We start from the raw sequence: 23362 nt of genomic DNA, 5'->3' as shown, positions 1-23362 counted from the left end.
TAACCTTTTACATAAATACAATGTTTGTAAGATTATTAAAAAAACGTTTACAAGGTTAAATTTGGCATTTCTATGAATTTTATGCGTATCATGAGTTTTGTGAATCGGGTCTTTTATTCAATAGACCATGAATAATTTGACGATGAAAATGAAGATTTTCAATTACGCACATCATAACTTTCTATGATGCATCATTTAATTATTTTTTTTCAAAACTTTATATAGTACGTTCAAGATTTGATTTGACATAACATCATAATTAGATTTATCGTGTCTTCTGTAACACCTACAAACTCTTTTTGTGTGTTTGGAAATTGGAGGGGTGAGGGTTGTGAATAGATATCCTTTTTGGCCCTTGAATGCCACTTTTCGAAATAAATGGTAAAACTCTAGATAAAAAATATCCATATCCAGACGTAAAAGTAACGTTGATAGAAAGAATCTTACATCAAATCGATTTGAAGAGTTTTAAATAAAATTTGAACACTTCTCCTCTCTAGCTATACGTGCTCACTTTTAGTGTTTGTGATACATGATAACATAGTCATGTCCTATTATTATTCGACCTAAATTTCCCATTAACGTATATAAAAGCTTAATTATTATATTTAGTTTGTTGAATGTACAAAAAAAAAAAAAAACTAAGAGAAGTGATAAAATGTTTGACCAAAACTTTCACATACATAAATAAATACAAATTCCCAACATCAAATGTTATAAGTGGTTGATTAATTGTAAGTGCAAGACAGCTTATTTTTCATTTTCTTGCCTAAGGTCCATATAAATCATCAAGTTCTTTTATAACGATATTATCTGTTCAGATATCGTTTGATTACTATAATGACAAAATGTTATAATAGATAACATAAAATGAAAAAAAAAACAATTTCAAAAAATATTTAGCTGTTATAATAAAATATAGTTATAAATAATGATTATTATAATAAGAAATTAACAATATATTTGAGTTTAATGCATATATTTTCAATATTAAAATCATAAAAAGCAAAGCATATGCAAAGGAAGTGATGGGCTTTTCCATAATGCATAAAGATTGGAAGGAGTGTACAATACAAAGGCTAGCTAAGCAAGGCAACTAAGAAAAAATAATTTAAAAAATAAAATGAAGAATATGAATAACTTTGTTCCATATAATAATAATATATGCTATAATAACAATAAAATATATTATCAATATTTCAATTGATTAACCATCATATATTTGTCTTGTCATTGCCTTTTCCCTTGCTTATATAAAGCCCATTTCTTCTACTAATAAATCTCATGAGCTTACACCTAGCTAGTACTCCACATTTCCTCTTTAACCCTTTATATATATTTCTCTCATATCATCTACATTAAAAAAAAATTAATATGCAAATGTCTTGTGTCATAGGGTTAAGGTTTATAGTATTAAATGGATCGACGTATATCTGATTGAGGCATAATAATTATTGTTTTCTGATTAGATATATATATGAAGAGAGCTTTCTTTAGTCCACACATGGGGAACGATAGGGTTCAATTTGCTGCCGACTCATTCATCCAAATGTTGAGGTCTTGATAATCGAGTGCCACCTCAGCAACTGAGTGAATGAAGCGGGAGTACAAGTTGAGTCTTGAGCTTCCTGTACTTGGACTGAAGGGAGCTCCCTCTTACCTTTTTTTTAATATCGATTATTTTGTTGAGTATCTAATATTTATTCGACAAATTAAACATATATATAGTAGTGGTCATGCATGGTTTAACTTGCTAGGGTTAAATATACACTTGAAATTTCTTGGTTAATTAATTAAGGTTTACACACTAATTAATATTTTTTATCTTTTTCTCTTCTTCTTTTTTTGCAGCTTATGTTTGCCTGATCCTAATTTAACCTTGAGCTGTTTTTATGTGAAGCTTTAGCTATTGATGCCGGGCCGGAGCTACCATATTAGGTACGAATTCAGATAAATTCAATAATTTTTTGTTTTAAACTTTACACTTGTATTATAAATATTTAATTGTTAATTCAGTGATCAAGACGGAGTATGAATTCAGTTTCAATTTCAATAACTCCTAAATTTCAAATTTCAATTCTGACTTTGAAGATATCAAGGATGTTTAGGGTTTTTGTGAAGCTCTCCAATGGATTTTTTTTTTTAATTATATTGTTAGAGATATATACTACCTCACGATAAGATGACAAAGTTCAAATACAATTTTATTTTATTTTTGATTCTTAGTTTAATAAAGTGTTTCTATATTCTTAATTAAAGATCTCGAGTTTAAATTTTATGAGTATGAAAGTACTTTTATTAGAACGGTTTATCCTATTATGTAATATATGGTACGGATGGAAAACCAAAAAAAAAAAAAGTTGTACTAATTTTCTTCTTATTGTCCGACCTTTTTTCTTGTCTTTTTTGTATACTTCCCTTTATATTGTTATATATATATATGTGATGATCGATTATTCTTTTCCAATATATACATTTGTGGAATGAGAACGTGTTGTAAATTTTATTTTATTTCTATATATTATTTTTATATTTCATCAATATTTATCAACTTTTATCAATGCATATAATTGATATTGAGAATCTTGACCTACTAGTCATATTTCAAATCAAATAGGACTTCAATAGATCAGATAAAATATAAGTATTTTGATTGAAATACTAACATTTACTAACCATTATTTTTTATTAAAATAGAAACATTCAAAAATTACCACATATTATTTCTCCTTTCCTTTAAAAGGAATCTTTGAAAGATTGATATTTTTAATTTTATATATTTGTTTTAACATGATGTAAATTAATTTCTTGAACATTTTGTTATTTAGGATATGCATCATAAAACTCAAATTAAACAATGGTTAGGGCTTTGGTCCTACTTTCCCATAATTCAACAAAAAATAATCTAAAAGTTTATAATTGAAGGATATGCACCATCTTTAACCAACACAAAGGGTGTAAATGATATGGAGGGAAATATTTCAACAAAAAATACTCATAAAAAAAGAAAAAGAAATTTATTTACATTTGATATCTAAGTAAGAAATACTATTCTAGAATATTTGTTTATAATCTTAACAAATACCATGGCCGATACAAATGCTCGGGTGAAGATTCGATAATCATGAAAGGGTATGTGAGTAGTGACAGATTCAGGATTTCCATTAAAGGGATTTGGAAAAAAGAAAATAGTGATTTGAACCTATAAATCACTAAGCCAACCTTTAATCTTATATTCAGGAAGTTCAAAATCAATATATAAACATAAAAATTCTGAAGAATACCTTAAATATATAATGTAATTTTTTGTCGAGGGGGTTCGCTATAATCTAGGTCCGCCTCTTTACGTGAAAAAGACATAATTAACGTGAAATCTACTTATGAAACTTGTTTTTTCTACTTTCATTAAGAAAATAATTTTCTTCTTCTTTTAAGGAGTTTAATTTTAAAAAAAAAATATTATCCAATTTTTTTAATCATTCGAATATAAAAAAAAAAAAAGATTATGCAAAATATTTTCCTCATATCGAATGCACCTAAAGTCTATTCAAAGGTATTGTCTCTATACTAGTTAATTTATAATTTTCCTTGTTGGAATAATTTTTTTCTCAATTCTTCTTCCATAAAAATATATATAATTTTTAACTAATTAGAATTCACATAATTTAAATTATGAAAAAGCAAATGTATCACATAAAAAAAATTCCTTTGATATGACATAGAATTAAATTTTGCTAGTTGGTTTCAAGACATGGAAGATTTTAAAGTTTGATTTACCTTTATATAATGGGGCCTATGTATTTTAACCCATTAAGAGAAAAAAAAATTAGTGTGAATTGAACTTGATTAGTTCATTAATCACTACTGTCTTTTCAAGCATCATCTCATAAAAAATCTTGAATATTACATAGACAAGTGTTGCAAATCTATATTGAAATGGGTAATTAATTATAAACAAATTCAAGAAAATAAAAAAGTCAAAACTTGTAGTGGGTCTCAACTACCTAGCACCAAAAAATGAATTTACAAATGGTGTTTTCTAGTCTCTTATAATCACATAATAATTAATGTTAATGATCTTTTAGTAGGTGGTGTATGGGATAAAAATATAAAAAAAAATGTGAGATTATTTTATTCAGTGTTTGATTCTGAGCATTAATTAGTCTCAAGATATATTTTGTATTAAAATGATAAGATTAACTATGTATACCATATAGAAAGTGATTTAACTTATTTCCAGGGATATCTCGATTCATAAGATATCCTTATCTATCTCTTCATGATTTAACCAAATAATCTTTTATAGTATTTGAAACACATCCATGTGCTAAGTAGTAGTCATGAGTTTGATTACCAAGAGCAACATAATGCATGAGACAGATTTTTGGAAGCATAATTGTTGGGTAACACCAACATTGTGCCGATGACAAGGTTTATGAGGCGGTCAGGATGGTTTAGGTCAGAGTCATGATTGAACGTGACGTTTATTTGAAACTTGAAGGACTTTATTATTAGCTATAATTTTTGGCATAATCAATACGATTGGCTACAATATCTCCTTTAAAGTTTGGAGTTGGTTGTTAAATTGTTATTGGGAATTTTGGTCCACTAATGATGCATAATTACAAAATAAATTCAAAGATCATGCAACATAAAAATGCCCCTTTCAATAAGATATCATTTTGATTTGTCTTCAACAAAGTTTTTTTAAAAAAAATCATATTTAGTCAACTCCACTAGCTAAGTTAAGATTTCATAATCTTTGTCCAACTAAAGCAAGAGCATAATAGAACAATTAATTAATTAATACATATCGCAAGCAAAAACATGAGAGGGCAATAATATTAAATTTATCCATCGGATTATAATCGTCAATAATAATAATAACGATAAAAATGATCTGATATGCCTCTATATTATGCGCAATAGATTAAAATCATCATCACTTTAGAAAAATTAACCTCTAATACTAACGAAGGGACACGTGCCCAGTTAAAAATTAAATTCGTTTAACACATAAGAAGTTGTTTGATTGTTCGATACTTCCATGTTTTGTTGGAGTGAGGGCCAAAGTATATATTGATAAATGAAACACACTAATAGAGAAGCCCATTTTATAAAAAATAAAAAACAAAAATACTTGAAACAAGAAGTTGAGCTATAAAGTATTTTATAAACTATAAAAGTGAAAATTTTACAATATAGAGGACTGATTTATGCAAAAATATACCTATTTTTAGGCCCATTTCTATTTTTGAAATTGTTCCCTTGAATAACATTAAATCGGATTTAATATCTGCTCATATTATAATTTTAAATACCATCGAACAAACTAACAAAAAATTGACCATATTCTAACATTTTTCTCATAAATTTTTTAATTTGCTCAAAAGGAATCTTTCGACAACGATGATCTAAAAATTCCATTATGTGAAAGATTCTTAAATTAAGGGAGCCTTGTCTATGAAAGATGTTCGATTATTTCATTCCGAACCTACTACCTCCGAATAGACACATGATGGTGTCTGAACTAGCTTACATGCACCTCAACTATTCCACGGGGACATGCTACCCCATACAAGTACCAAAATTTGTTTGATTATGAAGTTGTACTTAATATACCCTATGCACAGTTGTTGCAGACTTATATGAAAAGAACAACACCAATTATATATGGATCCCCCCCCCAACCCCCAACAAAACAAAAAAAAAAACACCAGAACAAGAATCCTATGTAATTTAGAAGCAAATTTCTCATGTAACTGTCTCTGCATGAATGTACTGAAAGCTGAATGAAACATTTAAGGTATAAAAATCATCCAAAGATCAAAGGCCCATTGTAGTACCCTTCTGAGAAATGTACATGATTTGCAGCTAATGTAACATTTATCATCTAGATCTGCAGAGGCACTCGAACATAGCACTGACGGATCTTCTGTTGTGTTTGAACTTGCCATCTCGTCCATCATTATAAAAGGATCCACTTGATTCGTCTCGTTTTATACAATGACTCTTTATGTAAAGCAAGAAGAGAGGTCCAAATATGTGTGTATCATCTCGTGGTTATTAGGAACGAATTAAAATATTCACATAGAACGGATCCTTGTGGCATGCAATAAAATGTTTCAAGTTACCAAAACATTTGATTGTATAACTAGAGGGAGATCTTGGTACCTTTCAATCGTGATCGTGAACGTTGACCTCTTGTTCTTGCTTCCATTAACTTGGCCTTCAAAGTGTTCTCCTTTAAATCTGGTGGCATTTTAGTTGATGACTCGGAGATGTTCTCGTGTGAGGGAAGCTTCTCCGTCCATTGTCTGACCGGACTAGCTTGAGCCCTTCTAACAGAAGTAGTATAAGAAGTTAACTCATAATCATTTTCAGGTGGCATGTTTCCACTTTCTGACAATAAATAATGGCTTCTAATTAACTCATCAATCATATAGTTTGAGTTAACTCCAGGAGTTCCATCAGCTTTGTTCTTTTTCCCAGAACTACCTTCTTCTGTTACTTCACATATCTCAAACTTGTTCGAAGTGCTTATTTCAACTTGGTTCTTTTCACTAGTTTCTCCCAGATCATTCTCGTCAAACTTGTTCCTGCTTTCACTTGGTAATGCAGCCCGGTTCATCTGTTCTTCAAACTTCACCTGTAAATTGGACATGCTGCTACTCTTTGATCTTTCGTGTAATGCAGGTTTCCTCAATATGTAATTAGGCCTTATGGTTTCTTCAGCACTCTTTTCCTTGGCACCATTCTCGCGGGATCTCAAGTCAGAAGCACTTGGTTTTTGCAACTCAAAACAATGCGAGTCACTGCTAACAGAATCTTCTTCATCGCCCTCGTCTTGAGGAGCGCTGCCAGCAACATTAAGAGGGATAGAATCCAGAGAACCTCGTCGGTAGGTGGTATCCCCTAAGTTAACATTATTCCTAATACCGGTTTGTTTAGTTTTAAGGAATGTCTCTATTTCAGACCTGAATTTTTCTATGATTGAGCTTTTTTCACCTTGACCATATTGAGGTTCCATTTTTGTCTGCATCCGTTCATCAATCCATGCTTCGGAAATGTGCAGAATTAGTTTATCACTATTAGTCCTTTCAGTCCAATCTTTGTCAGATTTATGTCTTACAGAATGCAACTCCTGTTCATAATGTCTTATTCCCCAAGCGAACTCATCACAAAGGTCTTCAAGAAGTTGTCGAGACTTCTTCTCTTTGTCCCACTCTTTTGAAGCATTGGCAAGAGATGTTTTCACCTCATACAGCTCCCTGGCCAGTCTCCTATGCAAGCTCTCTGAGCGTTTTCTTAGCTTTCTTTCATCTTCCAGTTCATCTCTGACAGTCTGAACCGCAGCACTAATTCGATCTTGCTCCTTACTTTTCCTTACCACTTTATCCTCTGTTATCTGCTTCATCAATTCATCTATTTCATGTCTATCTACTTGCTGATCTCGCACCAGCTCCTTGATCCGCACACGAGCATGATCTAGTTCTTTCTTTAATGCTTTCACGAGTGACATGTTTGACGCATGCTGCTCTTCCAGGCCCCAGATTCTATTCAGCACTTTTAGAAGTTCTGTAGATGTTTTGAGGCTGTAGCCTGTCTCTCCAATCCTCCCTTTCAAGTCTATAGAACTAGACGGTGTAACTGCAGCGTTGTAAGGTGCAATCTGAAAAAAATTTATCACAAGAGTTACTGCAAAGATGTTTTTGCTCATTTTAGCAAAAACCTTTTAACATATCCACCCTCCTGAAAATTGATCCTCACTAACTAGTTTACAGACATTTGATTATATTGGTCTAACAATAACTAGGACGAAAACAGATGTAGAAGATGAACTAAAGAGAAGATCATGCATGCGGCATGTTGGTTTAGAGATGGCTGATAACTGTTCCTTAGTTACCAAGAGGGGGATAGTATATATGGAGCCAATGTTTTAAGTTAATAGTCACTTTCTGGAGCTAATGCTCTCCAGATGTTTGCGGTGAGAGAATCTTCGAAGATTAGAATGTTCTATTGCTGCAGGGAGTCAAAACTAAAGTCTTTGGGAATTCCAGATGCTAAAGATTATAAAATCTTATTACCTAAAATTATTTTGAGATTTTCATCAGCTCTAAATTCCTTAATGAAATGTTGTGTTGAAATGACCTAGAGAGGAGTTTAATTTAAGTATCACTCGTAAAGATATCGTCAATGCAGATTAGCACTCTCTTTACCTCCATTGAACTGCCATAGCTTGCAGGAGATACAGGTTGAATCGCATGATTGGTCCTTTCAATCAATCGATGATGTTGCATCAACGATGCAGCAACATGCCGCCTCAAACTGCCAGCACTTCCTGGCTGGCAAAACAAATCACAAATGTTAACGGAGAATGCTGAGCAATTTCAAAATTTTGCAAGCTCAAATTGAACTTTAGTTTAGAAGAGAGACGAGAACTGAAAAATATAACAAATGTGCATTAATGCCAAACTTACGGTAGCCTATATGAATACAAAAGAGACATCATCTCAGCCTAAGTCCAAAGGCAGCACAGCACTAAAAAGCATGAAAACAAAGTCAGGCAACGCGATCGCTAAACAAGTTTTCTAGTCCTTGACGGAGACTGAGTTAGAGTCATAACCATATGTTGGTCCGGAAAAGCTTATTGCACTGAAATTCTCTGAGGAATCAAGGATACAATTTCTAGTGCAGAATAGGCATAGAGTCTATCTACTTGGACGCGACTGTTGATCAACTTATTTCGGGGTTAACCTGATGATCAACTCTAGGCTGCCAAATCAAAAGGCTAGCGGTATCTCTTGCACGCTAAGATACTTGAATCATAGAACCAATTTCGGGAGTATTTGAGTAAATAAAGAATCTTAGACAGACGATGGATGGTAAAGGTTGGAGTCTTGCGGATCAAATTGAGATCAAATAAGAACAAAAACAGCAGAGACAGAAAAACAGAAGGGGACAGCAAAACCAGTAACTCCAACAACATCAGTCACCTCAAAGGTCCCAACTTCAGCACAAAAATCAAGAAAATTTAATCAAAAGGATCCATTAAATGACACAAGATTAGCTAAACAACCATGTTCTGCCACTCTTAAACAAAAGGGTAATTGCCATTCAAGAGCTTATTAAGAAAAAGGAGATAATTCTGATGAACTAGCAACTTCAACATATCAGTCAGCTCCAAAGTAACCTCAAAGATTCCAACTTTACAACAAACAATCAAGAAAATCAAATCAAAAGCAACCTCCAAATGACACAAGATTAGCTAAACTACCAAATTCTTCCACTATTAAACAAAAAGGTAATTGACATATAGCTCCTTTTTTTCATTTCAAAAGAAAAAAAAAAGTAGAGAATTCAGATCAACCAGCAACTCCAACAACACCAGTCAGCTCAAAAGTAACCTCAAAGATTCCAACTTTACCACAAACAACAAGAAAATTTAATCACCAAATAACACAAAATTAGCAAAACTACCACGCTCTGCCACTACTAAACAAAAGGGTAATTGCCACTCACAGAGCCATTAAAAATGAAGAGACTTCTGATGAACTAGCAACTCCAACTACATCAGGTTATCCAAATCACCTCAAAGATTCAAACTTTACCGCAAACAATCAAGAAAATCTAGTCAAAAAGATTACTACCAAGTCCTGTCACTACTAAGCAAAAGGGTTTTGGCCAGAGAAATTACCAGGTCAGGTGAACTTGGTGAAGGATCAGGATGTTCAAGAACCCTACTATCCTCATAAATATGGTGTCTATGGTGGCGATAAGGCTGAAGACGGCGGATTCTTGAAGATGTAACATTATTACCATTAACATGATGCATTTCAGAAAAAGGTATCTTGTATTGATGAAGCTCCCAAAGAATTGCAGCAAGTTTTCTAGCAGAAACACAAGAATTCTGAAAAGGGTTTTCTTTAATACTATCACTTTCTTGAACAACAACAACACTTTGTTGATGATTATGTTGGAGCCTCAAAAAGGGTATTACTGGTGTAGTGTGTCCCCCTCTTTTCCCTATTTTCTTCAACTTTTCCCCTAAATTTTCTTGCTTTTCTGCTGTCCCTTGTCCACTTTTCATCTCTCTCTCTCACATCTACACAATTTTCTATTGTTTTCTTTTTCTTTTTCCCCCCCTTCAACAACCCATTATCATTTGAGTTTAACTCACTGTAGTAACTGTTACAGCTACTGCTACTCTGTATTGTACATCAGTAGAGTCTTTGAATTCAGATTCTTTGTGTTGTTTAAGTTCAACATCCATGGCCAAAAACCAAAAATAAGACTTTAATAGGGGAAGAAACTGTATGGTTTTTTTGTTTTTTTCTATAGGTGTTGTGGTGTATGCATTGAGCATAGATTAAATCTAAATGAACAACTCTATGTTGTGTAGACACATAGGCCTTTAATTTTGTTGACTAATATGTTAAATAGTACAACTCATTTTACCTCCTTTTGGATAAACCAATTTTTTATAATAAAGTATTTTATTGATATGGATAGAGTAATAATATTAGAAAGTGAAAGTTGATGTCAAAGACGCGGTGCAGTTAATAAAATTATTTCTTTTTTAATTAAAATTTTTTGAGTTTGAAAAAATTTCTATTTTAGTAAGAAGGTGTATCTCTGAATAGTGTTTTATTTGGTTGAATTTTGATTAATTAAACTTTAATATGTGTATTGAATATCGAGCGGGAAAAAGAAAGTGAAAGTTGACATTGCTAGCTACTCTTGCTTTTATTTACACTTTCTTTAACCTAGCATGCATGTTAACCTTTTTGGGTTACTATTATCTCAATGTTATTCGAAAAGGTAACTAAAAGAAAATAATGATTTTGAAATATATATATATATATATACGTGTGTAAAAAGTAAAAATATTTATATTTATATATTTTCAATGGTATATTATCTAAAGAACAAGAAAAAGGTGATAATGGTGTGTTAAAAAAAGAAGAAAGTTGACGACTGAAACATGTTTCAATTCTTGGCTTTTTTTTTCATCAACACTTATTCTAAACATGTCAGTCATGATTAACAATTAAAATGCATGAAAAAATTAAAGGAAGTTAACTTTAACGTGGACTTTCGAATTTTGACTTGTGAATAACTCAATATATAGTTACCCCCATCGTCTTTTTTATTTGTGATGTTGCTTTTTGAAAGTCAATTATTTTTAAAGTTAAATTAGATTAGATTAATTTGATAATTTAAATGAAAAAATTAGATTATTAAAGTTATATGAAAAGTATTATATGTTGTAACTTTTTGCATATCAATATAATGAAAAAAATTATTATAAAATGTTAATTAAAATTTTTATAATTTGATTTTAAAAATAAAAAATATGAAAATTAATATTAAATAGTCAAAAAAAAATGAAAGAAACGGGCTAAGGCGTAGAATTTATTATTATATTATCTCAAAAGACAAAAGTAACAGGATTAGTAATATTATTATTAACTCAAAAGATAGGATTATAGACAAATTCTCTCGTAATATCTTTTACTAATTATTTCAATTATTATATCCAAACTATTTTACCAATGATACCCAAAATATTTATTTTAATCGTAATACTTATTCCTTAAATAATTACTCTAATATACAAACCTTACAACACAGTAATTAGTAGTATGTGACAAAATAACTGATTAAATTATGATTAGCATAAATTATATTGAAAGAGTTTTTGCACATTACAAGTATATATATTCTCGTCTTTTAACACAAACAAGAAAATCAAATCTCGATGAAATTCCTAAAACCAATATAAAAACACATTATATTCTAAACTGGTAGTATTTTTTATATAATTATAAACTTAAATTATTTAAATTGATTAATTTTTTTTATAAAGATAAATCAAATTGATTATATCTTAAAATAAAACATAACAAGTAAAAACGAATAAAATATAACACCACACTCACTTATGTTTTATTATACCAAGAAATATGTAGGAAGCATGTCAAACAAAAGGCACAGAAAATTATACATGTGTCTTCTTCTCATTGAAATCTCTTTAATATAAAAGAAAAAAAAACTAAAGCATTGATTAAAGAAGAGTATTTAATTATTAATTAACTATATGTAATAATTAGCATTGATTAAGGTTTGAATATGGTGAATGTCCTGCTATCTCAACCAAGTCAAGGTTGTAGGGTATGAAGGCATAATTGTTCATAAATATTCTTGTTGTTAATGAGTTATCTGATTAAAAGATGTCCTCAAACTATCGAAATAGTTAAAATATAACCTTTCTTGAAAATTGTAAGAAAAAATGAAGCTATATATATAATGTATGAGGACTCCTAATAAGAGGTATTTTGTAAAAAAATTGTGTGAATTTTCAAATCGAAGTTTGTGTCACCATGTTAAGATCCTAATTATATATCTTTGAGTTTATTTAGCATGTGCAAATTGATATTATAGTTGATGATCAGCAATAGGATTATTGAAATAATAAAGAATTGATTCTTTAAGGCATGAAAAGAAAAATTATTGGAAAATTTGTATAAAATAGCAAATTATTGATTTAAACTAAATATTATAGTTATAGGTTTTGTTTTTTTTTATAATTCTCAACAAACATTTTATTTTATTTTTTTGTCATCCTATTTGTATATGGAAATATACAAATGTAGGACCCAATTGTATACCAAAATATACAAATCATGACCCATTTGTATACAGAAATATACAAATAGATCAAAATATACAAATGCAAGATCCATTTGTATATCAAAATATACAAATGCAGCACTCATTTGTATATCGAAATATACAAATAAACTGAAATATATAAAAGACCCATTTGTATACCGAAATATAAGAATGCACGATTCATTTGTATTATTTTTTTATGTATATTTATACCGAAATATACAAATTAATAATCATAGAAAATATAAAATTTTCTATAAAACTCAATCATATAAACGAAAACTATAACTATAATATACAAATATTATTTTTATGTTTGTTAAACCTAAAATTTACTCGCCATTATTTAGAGAAAGAACAAAGAAAGTCCTTATTTGCTAGGCCCAAGCACGTGGACTGGGCTTACTAAAGATGGGTACTGATGGGCTTTAGACCTGTTAGATATTTCATAAAGAAACAATTTTATAAGCTATAAAAGTAGAAATGATATTAGGGGAAATGAAAAAGTATATTATGTGATATAGCTATAGTTTTAATTATTTTTAATTAGTATCTATAGTTTCCTGAAATTTTGATATTTGATTTATCAGTTGTATAAATCTCGAATTTATATAATTTAGTTTATAATGGTATAAATTTAGAATTTGTATAATTCGGTTTCTAATTGTATCAATATATATGATTTATGAAAAATTCATAATAATAAATTATCTTATTTGTATATTGTCAAGTGAAATATACAAACGGAGTTCTAGAAAAATTGTAAAAGTATGAATATATAATTTGTATATACTTATCTTGTTTGTATATTTGCAAGTGAATTATACAAACCTCAACCTCCATTTGTATATACTTATCTTGTTTGTATATTTGCAAGTGAATTATACAAACTTCAACCTCCATTTGTATATACTTACTATGCATGTACATTTGTAAGTGAAATATACAAATGACGAAAGCATATACAAACCGTAAATTCTATAGCAAAACAGAACCATAACTATGAAGAGCAATTATTGAAACCATAATTATACAACCTTATTATATCTATTATTTTTGCTATTTCTAAAATTTTCTCTTTTAACTAAGCCCATTTGATGTTTAGGGAACTTTTAGGCTGATTATGTAAATTTCATTTTTACGTTATTATTTAAAATTTGTTCCAATTTTGAAGTCGTGCAAATATAGCACTTGAAAAATATTTTCTTATACAATGTTAGACTTTATTTTATTTTTCATTTTTTTGGGTGGGGGGCAATTGTTTGTGTTGCGACATTTTTGAAACACCATTACTATATTCTCTCATTAATAGAAATAATAAAGGGTAATTAATTATAAAAAAAGATGGTTAAAAAAGAAAGATTGTATTTGTTTTTATATCTTGAAATGGAAAAAATATCATGAAAATAGGGGTAAATAAGATATACAATTAAAATATCGAAGATAAAACGAAATTTCACACTAAAATTATGAAGACATAGGAATTTTATATTTATTGAAGGGGAGTCTATTTATGGTAATTGGAATGGTTGTTAAGATTTTTGTATTTTATTTTCAGTACCTACATTGAAGCTCGACTGAATTTGAATTCACGTCGGAAAGTCCACATTGAGAGTAAAACGCTCCCTAACAAAGGAAATTTCGTATCAAGGAGACTTGAATTCGAAATCTCTTGATTAAGGATGAATGAATACTTATCACTCTATCACAATCCTTGTCCCTTGTTAGTGTATAGTTATTAAGATTACTCGTGATAGCTACACTTTGGAATTATTATATTTGTTACAAAGATATTAATATAGTACTATAAATGTTTATTACAAACAAAAGTTGTTCTCATCGTTAATCGATGAAAAAATTATGTTATAAAGTATAATTTTCTCACCGAACCCAAATCACGGAAATAATGCATGGAGGAAAAATAACTTTTCACTAAAATTACTTTTTCTTTTTTTCATTGATTCACTTAAAATATTTAGAAAAATAACTTATTGAATATTTTTTAATATAAAATAATAATTTTTTTAGTAGTAAATTAAATATATACCGAAAAGGTGTATAATTATTAACAAAAATTGGACGTTTTATTTTTTGAATAGTTAGTTTTAAATTTTTGTTCTATGAAAATCAAATTTATGTCAATTAAAGTATTTTGATACTTGAGTGTGACTTATGAAATATAACGATACGAGAACATAAAGTTATATCTGTATTTAGTAATTTTTAAAATCTATTATAAGGACAAAAATTAAAATACTATCATAAAATATAAGCAAAAATGCACATGGCCCTTAGTATCACTCGTAAAATATAACGATATAAATTAAAAATATAAATTTATATTTAATAAAAGAAATTATTTTATTACGAGAACATAAATTTAAAAGCTAATATAAAATGCACGTATCCTCTGGTATGACTTGTAAAATGTAGCGATATATATGAGAAATATAAATTTATATTTAGTAAAAGAAATCATTTATTACGAGAAGATAAATTAAAAAACTTAACATAAAATATGAGCAAAAATGCACATGGCCCCTGGTATGACTAGTAAAATATAACGATATGAAAAAATAAATTTATAATATAATAAAAAAATACTAAAAAACTAAAATAAAATATGAGCAAAAATACACATGGCCCCTAAAATTATTAGGTGATTGCTTTCACATTTTGACTTGGACCTGTAACTTACTACAACAAAAAAAAATTCCCATAAATGTAAAGTGTATCAAAACAATATTGATGAAAAAGATAGAATTTTATCATTATGAGTTAAAGGTTATTAATGTCCTTATGAACTTACTATAATCGAATGTATGCGTAAAATTATAATAGCAAAAATTACTATGAATATAACCGTTGTTAATGAATTCGATCTTAATTTAATATTTTTTGATATAAATTAAACATAAGTACAAGTGATTGTTCACGATCGACATAAATATTAGATTTAAACTCACAAAATTTCATTTTATTTATACATTTTAACAAATTACTTAAAAGAGAGTTGAGTTTTTTATATTATTTAATAAAATACACTTCTAATTATTTTTTAAAAAAAGAATGTTCAAAACTTCAAATCAACATGGATCAATTAATATGAAATAATCAACATAATACTAGTAAAATGATTATGCTGCTTCATTCTTAATTAAAATATCAAATTTAAATAATAAATAAACAAAATTATATTAAAAACGTTCCTCTTTATAACCATCACACGTGATTTAAATTTAATCGATATTTTAGGAGAGCAAAGTACTCATTAAGTTATCGAACACATGTGCTCACTGATTGCAAATCACGAAGATCATTTCTTTATCAACATTATTCCATGTAAAATTATGATTTTATTATAGTTTTATTTAATACTAGTAAAGAGAGAGTTAAGGTGCCGTAGAGGAAAAAATAACATAAATAAATTCATCAACTTTTAGAGTGCAATAGTGTAATTTAAATGAGATAGTAGATATCAATATTTTATAAGACTCTATAAACATATTTAATTTTCTGCTATAAATCGTATTCAATTAGAACAACATACAATAAAACATGTTAATTTTTATGATAATCTATTGAATTGTGTTATATACTTATTGGTTTTATTGTTATATATGTGAATAAATAAATATTTATTTATAACAAACTACAGAAGAAATAAGGAGATAATCTAGCTAACATCACTTAGCCATGTATCATAAATATAGATAACAAAATTTATTTTATGCTAACTAATAAAGATTACTATCTTAAATTATAGCAATTGAACTTTATCATTATGGTGCCAAAAGATTAATATCTAAATACTTGTTATATTTAAAAAAATTTAAAGAATTACATGATTGTAATAAATATATCTTAAAATATAAAAAATATATATATAGTTCAACTATATTTTTTTTTAAAAATAAACTATATAACAAATATTTTTGAGATAGAAAAAGTATTAAATAATGTTTCACTAGAATTACTACATTAATTTGATGATCCTCTAATAATGCAAAGTTCTAATTGACTTAGCTTTCATGTGCAACAAAGTGGACTGTTATAATTCCAAAGTTTAAATTAGTTTAGAAAATGATCACTTTGCAACTCCAATATAATTTGTCAAAACACTTAAAAAGGATGACTATATATTAAAAGGAATATAGTAGTTATATTTCCTCCGAAGATTTGGAGACATTATCTATATAAAATAGCGTGCAAGATATCTACGTATTGTTAGAATCTAAAATTTATATGGAAAAATCTTATTAGCCATAAAATTGGTATTTATATCTATTTGAATATTATTATTCTTTTAATTTCAATATATTTTAATTAAAAATTTAAAAAACTAATTTATTTTAAAATAAAAAAAATATTGTAATTTTTTAATTTTCTGATCAAATTGCGACAAATTTTTTTTAATCATTTAACATTATTCTATCGATATATTCAAGCAGAGAAATTTGAATGCGAGACAATTTTGATTCAACCTTTTGAAAATGGGAATAATGAGAGTTCTACGTAATGTAAATATCAAATTAATTGAGATTCTGAAAAATAGATGAAAAAAAATACTTTCTCTGCTTAAAAGAGAATGACATCCTTTTCTTTTTAGTATGTTTAAGAAAAAAGGACCTCTTTTCTTTTTGGGTAGCAATTTTTTACGTTGCATGTTTAAGGCCACAAGATCAAAGCGTAATTTTGTACATTTGACCTAACTTTAATTTAGAATCACAAGATTCAAAAGTCTTTTTTATACTCTTAAACTCCGTGCCAAGTCAAATTAAGTCATTTTTTATAAAACGGAGAGAGTAACACATAAATCAACACAAAAATAAATATTATAGAAGAAAAGTGTAGTCAAATATAGTTCCATCTTCAACTAAAACTCAAATAAATTCCGCAAAAGTTAAAAAAAAAAAATCAAAAATTTATGACTAAAAGCGAACTTAAAAGAACTCGATTTTTTTCTGGGAAATATTCTTTTATTCTTGTAAATAACCAAACCACCCAAGGGTATAACCGGAACAAAAAAAATATTTCAAACTCTACAAATACGGAGAACCGAAAACTCCATGTATGGGCCTCTTCTCTTTCTCTATCTCTCGTTGCCCTTTTTCCTCACTCTTTGGAACTGTTAATTTTTTTTTTTCATATTTTTCTGTTTCGTTCGTCTCCCGATTTTTCTGTTTCTTCTTCACATTTTCCAAAAATATTTCACATATAAATTTCTGATTCCTTCCTAACAAAATTTTTCAGAGAAAAAATTGATTCAATTGAACGCCATTTTTTCTCTCTATAACTATCTCTTTATCCCACTTTTTTTTATCTTATTATAAACTCTCCAAGTTTTCAAGATTCAGATTCTCTCTCTGTGTATACCATTTCTCTTGAAAATTTAGGTATGCATACAATAAACCATTTTATTTTAAACTCATATGAAAAAAATACGAAGAAATAACGAAATGGGCCTGAATAAGTCTGAACGAAATTTTGACAGATTGAGTGCATGTTGACTGATGAAATGTCAGAGAGGAAAAAAATTGCATTATGATAATAAGGTCGGAAAATTATACTATTTATAACCGATTAAAATTAGTTTATATTTATATTTTATATATAATAACGTGAAATCCTATTTGCTTTTTTTTTTTTTGGTGTGTGTTTAATTTTTTAATATTATGTAACTTTTAGTGAAAATTCTGACTCGAATATCTTATGCTTAAATTGAATATGTCAATTTTAAGTTTTTTTGTTATTCGATTTTTGGAAGAATTGTAGTAGGGTGGTTGGTGGTGATTTTTGGATATTTTGTGTAATTTTTAAAAAATATTAAAGTTGGCAGAGTTTCGTGGAAATAGAAGGAAATAACACGTTTTAGACTGCAGTTGTGCAGATTTTGGAAATGAATTTTTAAAATTTTTTTATTGACTATGATAACAGTCGCGACTATAAACAGACTAGTGATTATGGCAGGGAGGGTTGTATTTTACTGTTTTATTGTAAATTTTTTTGCTACTTTTTTATGTAGTTTTTGTGATATCAGCATTTGGCTACATGTCAAATGAGTTTTCATGGTGATCTAGGTGGTTCATTTATGGAGTTTTGTTTTCTTTCTCATATAGTTTTTGCTAGCATTAATTTGTTTTGGATTTGAACAAAAGTTGCATGGGGTGTTACGTGTAACTCTGTCCATCAAGGCTCGAACATATAAGAAGTTACGTTGGTTTTATTTTCTATTACTAGTTAATTTGATCAATGATTTCATTTTACACTAAAAAGTTCATTGCTGATTACGGCATGACGAAAATTTAGTATTAGGAAATTAATAGTGTGTGCACTTTTCATAAAAAAAAATATATGTTTTGAGTTTTGAGGATTTATAAATGGCTAGGGACTTTTATTTCCAGATTCCTTAAATAGAATAAAGTAGATGTCATTGTTTCATTGTTCCTTTTTCAAGCATTATGTGATTACCACAATGTGTGGTTCTTCTCAAAGTTGTTTATTTAAAATTTGTTGTTTTAGCTTGATGCTTTGGGTCCCCTGTATTTGATATTAGTACATGTTCTTTTGTAGTTGCGTGGGACGTATAGTAATATGTTTCGCCAACCCCTTTTTTTTAAGTATTGATTTCAATTGCATATGAAGTACGTGCTCCTGGTGTTGAGGGTCTGGGGAGGATAAAGTGTATGTGCGAGCACTATGGATAATTTAGAGTTACTTTGTCAAATGGGATATTTTGTAAATCTATGGCCTTAAGGGATCATGATTTAGAGTTCTTATTTTATAATTTGTTTGTCACGCGGATATGTTATGTTATAAAGTAATTCGAGATAGTCTGATTGGTTTTGGACATGATCATGAAAATGCAGGTTTTTGAAGGTTTTGGCTGTTTCTTGTTGATTTGGAGTTGTTTTATATAAGGACTAAAGCCAACATGGCTACACCTGCAGCACCCCTGACTTGTCCAAAGCCCATGAAGGCTACATCTAATGGAGTATTCCAAGGGGATGATCCGTTAGATTATGCACTTCCTCTTGCCATTGTGCAGATATGTTTAGTACTTGTACTCACCCGAGTCCTTGCCTATATTCTTCGTCCATTGAGACAACCGCGTGTTGTTGCTGAGATTATTGTGAGTGTTTCTTGCTTTTGGATTTCTTTCATTAATGAACGCATTTACATTTGGCTCTATGTGCATGGAAAAGGATGATATGTGTTAAATTTGGTACTTAGTCTAATTCAGTAATTCAATTTCTTGTGCTCTGAACAGTTTGTGGTTGAAGGTAGGTTAGTGGTTGTAAATTTGATTTCTTTTGCATATTTCTACGCGCATGATTTATTGCTCCATAGAAGTACCTACCAATAACTTAGCCCTGGCGCGAGCAAGAGGTGACATTGGATTTTTGTTTTGGCAGGGAGGGATTTTACTTGGTCCATCTGCTCTAGGCCGCAGTGAGAAGTATCTGCACACAATATTTCCACCAAAGAGCCTGACAGTGTTGGATACTTTAGCCAACTTTGGCCTTCTTTTCTTTCTTTTCCTGGTTGGGCTGGAGTTGGACCCAAAGTCTCTCCGTCGGACTGGAAAGAAAGCTCTATGTATTGCCATTGCTGGAATCAGTGTCCCCTTTGTATTAGGAATAGGAACATCCTTTGCTCTGAGAGCAACTATATCACAAGGGGTTAATCAAGGCCCTTTTTTGGTGTTTATGGGAGTGGCCCTCTCTATCACTGCGTTTCCTGTGTTGGCTCGTATTCTAGCTGAACTGAAACTTTTAACAACAGATGTTGGCCGAATGGCCATGTCTGCTGCAGCAGTCAATGATGTGGCTGCATGGATTTTACTTGCTCTTGCCATTGCCCTCTCAGGTAATGGTAGTTCACCCTTTATTTCGCTTTGGGTCCTTTTGTCTGGGGCTGGTTTTGTGCTACTCTGCATACTCATTGGTCCTCCTATATTCACCTGGATGGCTAAACGTTGTTCGGATGGGGAGCATGTAGATGAGATCTATGTGTGTGGTACATTGGCAGCAGTTTTGGCTGCAGGATTTGTCACTGACAGTATTGGTATTCATGCTCTATTTGGGGCTTTTGTGCTTGGAGTTCTTGTACCAAAGGAAGGACCATTCGCAGGCGCACTAGTGGAAAAAGTTGAGGACCTTGTATCGGGTTTATTCCTTCCACTCTACTTTGTCTCCAGTGGACTGAAAACAAATGTCGCAACTATTCAGGGGGCTCAATCATGGGGTCTTCTTGCTCTTGTTATATTTACATCATGCTTTGGGAAGATTGTTGGCACGATTGTGGTCTCACTCCTTTGCAAGATGCCTGTACAAGAGGCTCTGACTCTTGGCTTCTTGATGAACACTAAAGGTTTAGTCGAGCTCATTGTTCTCAATATTGGCAAAGACAGAGGGGTGGGGTATCTTCACTTTCACATCTAATTTGTTGATTATCGAGTTTATTTAATTTCTAAGCTTACATGGTTTTGACTGATCATTTTGCAGGTACTGAATGATCAAACATTCGCCATCATGGTGTTGATGGCTCTCTTCACTACATTCATCACAACTCCTATTGTGATATCAATATACAGGCCAGCTAAACTTGCTGTGACTAAATACAAGCATAGAACCATAGAGAGGAAAGACACGAGCAAACAAGTCCGAATCTTGTCCTGTTTCTACAGCACAAGAAACATTCCCACGCTGATCAATCTCATTGAAGTTTCTCGTGGAACTGCTAAAAAGGAAGGACTTCGTGTGTATGCCATGCATCTTATGGAGCTTTCTGAAAGGTCATCAGCAATCTTGATGGTCCACAAGGTTAAAAGGAACGGTCTGCCCTTCTGGAATAAAGGGGAGGTTTCTGATTCTAACCAAGTAGTGGTTGCTTTCGAGACATTTGAGCACCTTAGCAAAGTATCCATTCGACCAACCACAGCAATCTCTCCCATGAACAGCATGCACGAGGACATCATCACAAGTGCTGAGAACAAGAGGGTTGCCATGATAATCCTCCCATTCCACAAGCACCAGAGACTCGATGGACACTTTGAAACCACCAGAACTGATCTAAGGCATGTGAACCGCAAAGTTCTGCAGCAAGCACCATGTTCCGTTGGCATATTAGTAGACAGAGGTCTTGGTGGAGCATCTCATGTACCAGCTAGCAATGTTGACTTTACAATAACTATCCTGTTCTTCGGAGGCCATGATGACCGTGAAGCACTTGCTTATGGTATGCGCATGGCTGAGCACCCTGGTATTACCCTAGCTGTGGTACGCTTTGCTGTTGACCCTGCGCTTGCTGGAGGCAGTGTCAAGCTAAAGATGAGCCACAACTCCAATCCTGAGGTTCAACCTGAAGACGAAGTTGTTATTTCCAAGTTGAAAGAGAGCATCTCAACAGACGGATCCATCAAATATGAAGAGAAGACTGTTAAAGATTCCACAGAACTTATTGAAGCAACAAAATCATATAACAAATGCAATCTATTCCTTGTTGGAAGAATGCCTGAGGGACAAGTTGTTGCATCTTTGAACAAAAACAGTGAATGTCCAGAATTAGGACCTATCGGAAATTTGTTAACATCATCTGAGTTCTCAACAACAGCCTCTCTTCTGGTGGTGCAGCAGTATCGCAGCCAGTTATCACAAGACGCATTGAATTCTTTGGAGGATGGTGAGACATCAGATGGAAATGAATCTAACTAAAATTCACAAGTACTATACATTTGCATAAAAAATAATAATAATTATCATACTAGATTAGAGGGAATTGCCAAACAAGGAAACTTGTAACAATATATATAATTTGGCATTCCCTTCTGCATTACTCTTATTATGTAAATTGTAATAGCTGCACAATATTACTAATTGCTTGTATATATTTTCATTAATCTATCTCACTTATCTGTTTTCTATATTTACTTTTTAAGCGTATCGCGCTTTTAACGTATCTAAAATTTATGTTTTGACATAATCAATATAATAGTTCGACCAGCAAATGTATGGAGAAGATTATTCAAAATATAAAATTGTAAAAATGTTATAATTATGTCATTAGTCACCTAGGAAGATTCTTGTTGCTTGTTCCACTCTATGACATTATGGAAAATAATGCAGGAAAACAAACTTTTGGTCTTCTATTAAGTGTCTTCATCATCATAGAAAAGTACATTTAATTAATAACAATCATGATTCATGTGTTCAAATCTTATGGTAATTATCTTTTTTTGTCAAACCACTATCTTGTACACTAGCTCAGCCATTCGTACTAGTAGTCATAGAATTGGTTGCAATTCGATTCGATTATTATATTATTTTACAAAAGTGAATATTTTATTTTAATAGGTATATGTATCATGCTTTTTTTAGTATTTTTTTTCCGACTCTTTATACCTATTTTTTCTTTCTTTCCAAATTGCTTTGTACTGTTTTTAAATGAGCCGAGGATCTACCGAAAACAGTTTCTTTATGATGTACATACAAATTTTATTTACGATATATTGACCTTTGCATATCCCAATCGTGAGATTAAATGAAAAAAGGAACAAATAAAAGTCATTAGTTGTTCATTATTGAATGTTAGATTGTATAATGCAAGATGATAAAGATTTATGACTTTGGTCATTTTTATTAATATCATTTATAATTACGTTTCAATTATAGTTTTTGTTGTTGAA

General features: G+C 30.3%; 2 protein-coding genes and 1 long non-coding RNA gene across 4 annotated transcripts; 2 read left to right on the top strand and 1 right to left on the bottom strand.

The window, feature by feature from the left end:
• Positions 1–1638: 1638 nt before the first annotated feature.
• LOC104648942 (microRNA miR319a/b precursor) lies at positions 1639–2467 on the top strand. Its single transcript, XR_742876.4, has 2 exons — positions 1639–1938; positions 2017–2467. It is a non-coding gene; the product is annotated as a microRNA miR319a/b precursor (long non-coding RNA).
• A 3268-nt stretch (positions 2468–5735) lies between these two features.
• Positions 5736–10482, bottom strand: LOC101266852 (uncharacterized protein At5g41620). Its single transcript, XM_004245502.5, has 3 exons — positions 9698–10482; positions 8220–8345; positions 5736–7672 (listed from the first exon to the last, which is right to left on the bottom strand). Exons 1-3 carry the CDS (start codon positions 10088–10090, stop codon positions 6155–6157), a joined length of 2037 nt encoding a protein of 678 aa, XP_004245550.1. The 5' UTR covers positions 10091–10482; the 3' UTR covers positions 5736–6154.
• A 7266-nt stretch (positions 10483–17748) lies between these two features.
• LOC101267333 (cation/H(+) antiporter 18-like) lies at positions 17749–22600 on the top strand. 2 transcript variants are annotated; one of them, XM_010327072.4, is made up of 5 exons: positions 17751–18071; positions 18170–18230; positions 19545–19807; positions 20091–21092; positions 21183–22600. In XM_010327072.4, the coding sequence occupies exons 3-5, from the start codon at positions 19610–19612 to the stop codon at positions 22389–22391; spliced, it is 2409 nt and encodes an 802-aa protein (XP_010325374.1). In that variant the 5' UTR covers positions 17751–18071; positions 18170–18230; positions 19545–19609; the 3' UTR covers positions 22392–22600. The 2 variants fall into 2 exon arrangements, with proteins under 2 accessions (XP_004245551.1, XP_010325374.1); XM_004245503.5 differs by lacking the exon at positions 18170–18230 and having other exon boundaries at positions 17749–18071.
• Positions 22601–23362: the final 762 nt, after the last annotated feature.

The sequence above is a fragment of the Solanum lycopersicum genome, chromosome 8, assembly GCF_036512215.1.
Source record: "Solanum lycopersicum chromosome 8, SLM_r2.1".
Taxonomy (NCBI): domain Eukaryota; kingdom Viridiplantae; phylum Streptophyta; class Magnoliopsida; order Solanales; family Solanaceae; genus Solanum; species Solanum lycopersicum.
The sequence above is the reverse complement of the archived record's forward strand: the minus strand, read 5'-3'. Positions and strand labels throughout refer to the sequence as shown.

Bases quoted from the DNA above. Each gene is read 5' to 3' on its own strand.
- LOC101267333 (XM_004245503.5), top strand. From the start codon at position 19,610: ATGGCTACACCTGCAGCACCCCTGACTTGTCCAAAGCCCATGAAGGCT. The intron at 19,808-20,090 runs GTGAGTGTTTCT...TTGTTTTGGCAG, and splicing joins GTGTTGTTGCTGAGATTATT to GGAGGGATTTTACTTGGTCC. The intron at 21,093-21,182 runs GTGGGGTATCTT...ATCATTTTGCAG, and splicing joins ATATTGGCAAAGACAGAGGG to GTACTGAATGATCAAACATT.
- LOC101266852 (XM_004245502.5), bottom strand. From the start codon at position 10,090: ATGAAAAGTGGACAAGGGACAGCAGAAAAGCAAGAAAATTTAGGGGAA. The intron at 8,346-9,697 runs GTAATTTCTCTG...TTGTTTTGCCAG, and splicing joins CACCAAGTTCACCTGACCTG to CCAGGAAGTGCTGGCAGTTT. The intron at 7,673-8,219 runs GTAAAGAGAGTG...AATTTTTTTCAG, and splicing joins GCTATGGCAGTTCAATGGAG to ATTGCACCTTACAACGCTGC.